The sequence below is a fragment of the Chiroxiphia lanceolata genome, chromosome 2 (genome assembly GCF_009829145.1).
Source record: "Chiroxiphia lanceolata isolate bChiLan1 chromosome 2, bChiLan1.pri, whole genome shotgun sequence".
In the NCBI taxonomy this organism is placed as follows: domain Eukaryota; kingdom Metazoa; phylum Chordata; class Aves; order Passeriformes; family Pipridae; genus Chiroxiphia; species Chiroxiphia lanceolata.
The window spans coordinates 91,212,730-91,215,480 of NC_045638.1; the positions used below are offsets into that span (position 1 = coordinate 91,212,730).

The 2,751-nt window shown below is 41.1% G+C and overlaps 1 protein-coding gene across 1 annotated transcript; it reads left to right on the forward strand.

Moving 5' to 3' along the window:
* The first annotated feature begins 279 nt into the window (after nt 1-279).
* On the forward strand, nt 280-1,215 carry LOC116782519 (taste receptor type 2 member 40-like). Its single transcript, XM_032679271.1, has one exon. The coding sequence runs from the start codon at nt 280-282 to the stop codon at nt 1,213-1,215; it is 936 nt and encodes a 311-aa protein (XP_032535162.1).
* The last annotated feature ends 1,536 nt before the right edge of the window (nt 1,216-2,751 follow it).

The window sequence follows — 2,751 nt, forward strand, 5'->3', positions numbered from 1 at the left end:
GCTGTATGACCCATCAAATGCAAATCCGTTCTCCAAACTGAAAACACTGTATTTGAATCTTTATCCAATTTGCATGCTTAGATAAGTCGGACGAGCTATCAACCACCAAAAAAATGTAAAATAGCATAAATATTGAATGACATTATGATACTCGTCCCCTGAGATAAATAGGTGAGCATGTGCCGATAACAGCTCATTGCAATTGACATTGCCTTGCAGATCTGAGGCTTTCAGGAACCCAGGAGAAGCCAACCAAGAATTGCAAGCTCTTGGGTCACAATGGCCACAACTTTTGCCCTCCTTCTTCTATCAACTGCTATAATTGAATCCATGGCAGGAGTTCTAGGATTTGGAATTATCTTGGCAGTCAGTTTATCTAAGTGCATCAGGAGCAAAATATGGTCTCCATATGATATGATCATGATCTCTCTGAGTTTATGCAGTGTCATTTTGCAGTCCTGGACTATACTGAATTCATTAATAAGTGTATGTTGTGGCTCCTCCTATTATGAAGGAAATGCGTTTGTAGTTAATAAGACAGTTTTTGTATTTCTTGACTACTCTGGCTTCTGGTCTTGTGCCTGGCTTAGTGTCTTCTATTGTGTCAAGGTTGCCAGTTTTGCACAGTCCTTCTTCATCTGGCTGAAGCAAAGAATTGCCAGTCTTGTGCCCTGGTTGCTGATCACATCGTCGCTCTACTCCTTCACAACCGCGCTTCCGTTCGTCTGGGCTGTCTACAGTATGCGCAACAACTTCACTGCTCCTTTAACCACGGCAAACTCTTCAGAAATGAGAGTCACAAGGAAGGACACTGTGGTTTTATTGATTGCTCTCAGTAATGCAGGCATAGTTTTCCCTTTAATACTGTCTATTGTTTCAAGTATTCTCCTGATTCGGTCTCTGTGGATACACACCAGGAAGATGCAAAGTAATGCAAGTGGCTACAGGGATCCCAGCTTAGAGGCCCATGTAAGTGCCATCAAGTCAGTCTGTTCCTTCCTTATCCTCTACATTATATATTTTATTTGTTTGCTCCTCCTTATAAGTGATATTTTTTTACCTTTAAGCATTGGGAAATCCATGTGTACAGTTGTAACTGCTGCCTGTTCTGCAGGACACTCAGTGGTCCTAATTTGGAGCAATCCCAAATTTCGAGAGGTCCCAGCTAGGATTTTGCACCACGCAAACTGTCATATCAGAACTAGATCCCGGTAAAAGACAATGACTTAGCCTGGATTTTCTAGTTTAGGTCCAAATTAACCAAATTGGAGTCACCACAGGTACAGAATAATAGAAGTCAGAATGAATAGATCAGGGCAACATGGAATCATGTAGAAGGTGGGAATTTGCTTTACGTGGATGGGATTTTTGGTTATGGAGAATTGTGTAAGTTCTCTCCTATTTTCAGTGAGGATTGTCTGTGGAATACAATACTGTATTTGCTGTGCTTTCCTTGGAAATCACCACTGTTTCTCTGAGACAACAGAAAAACAAGGCCAAGACTCAGACAAGAATGTCATCACCTGAAATGCTTTAAGTTACAAATTATAATACTAACAGAACAGATCATGTTTGTGCACAGGCAAGTTCAAAGTTTATATGTGAATAGGACACTTGAAGGCTCTTTCTGGAGACTACAAGCCCATAATGAGGATGCTAAGGTACTCCCAATAATTTCAGAATTTCTTACTGATCCTTTTTGACTACTGTTGAAATCCAGAAAAATCTTTCTTGCTCCTAAAGGTATCTTTGAGATTCCAGTACGATTCAGTAGAGAATGACATGGCCTTCTGAACTTCCTGCTCTTGCTGAAGTAGTAATCGGTGTCTGTGTTCCCAGCAAAAAGATACACCAGAAGACTCCTCAAAATCCTATGATTGGAGCTAATAGGAAAAATCTCAGCACATTATTGTTACATTAGGACTGGAACTTCACAACCCTTTTCAGTTGCAGTGGGAGTTCACGTTTGTTTAAAGCAATTGTGACTGAAGTATATATGACTTGAGTCTTGAGTTGACAAAGCCCGTTCTGATTTAATGTATCTGGTTTTCATGTTGTCAATATGTTTGAAGGAACGTATCTGTATTTGAAGTGAGTCTGTGCCAGAATGGTTTTATTTTAAAAGTTTAAAAATACCAAGTTAAAGGATGAATTGTGTTGGAGTCTTCCTTCCCTGTAAAAATAAACTGTTTCACAGGTGACAGCGGTGGCTTGCATGAAAACTTTTTTATGCCATTTAACAGAGCTGGTGAAAATTCAGGACAAGGCAATGATACCGTTAAGGTGGCCTTGTCACCAGCAGTGAAAAATGCTGCTTCTCAGCTTAGCACCACAAAACACGCATGTTGGGAGGGTTGGTCTATGTTCTGGCTTTCGTGGTGTCCCCTCACTTGGCCTTAAGGAAGAAATCTCAGACCACTCTGACCACAGGAACAAGCAAGACACATGGGCTATGCTCAACCTATAAATCCTGTGTTTTCTCCTGCTCTGGGCTGAGCTATAAGGCACAGGGCTGATCAGCAGGGAGACCCTGGACAGCTGCTCTCATATCATTTGGTTTATGTTACATTACTCCACATTCCTTGTGGTCATGAGAATCAAAAGAGGTTCCTGTGCTATTTTCCTGGCTCTTTGAGTAGATCCTCCATCCAAGGCTGTCTTTGCAGAGAACTAAATGGAAAAGTTAACTCTGCATTAACCTGCATCTTGGAATCTGAGAGGGAAAGTAGACGGAATATTGGAAGGCACCTT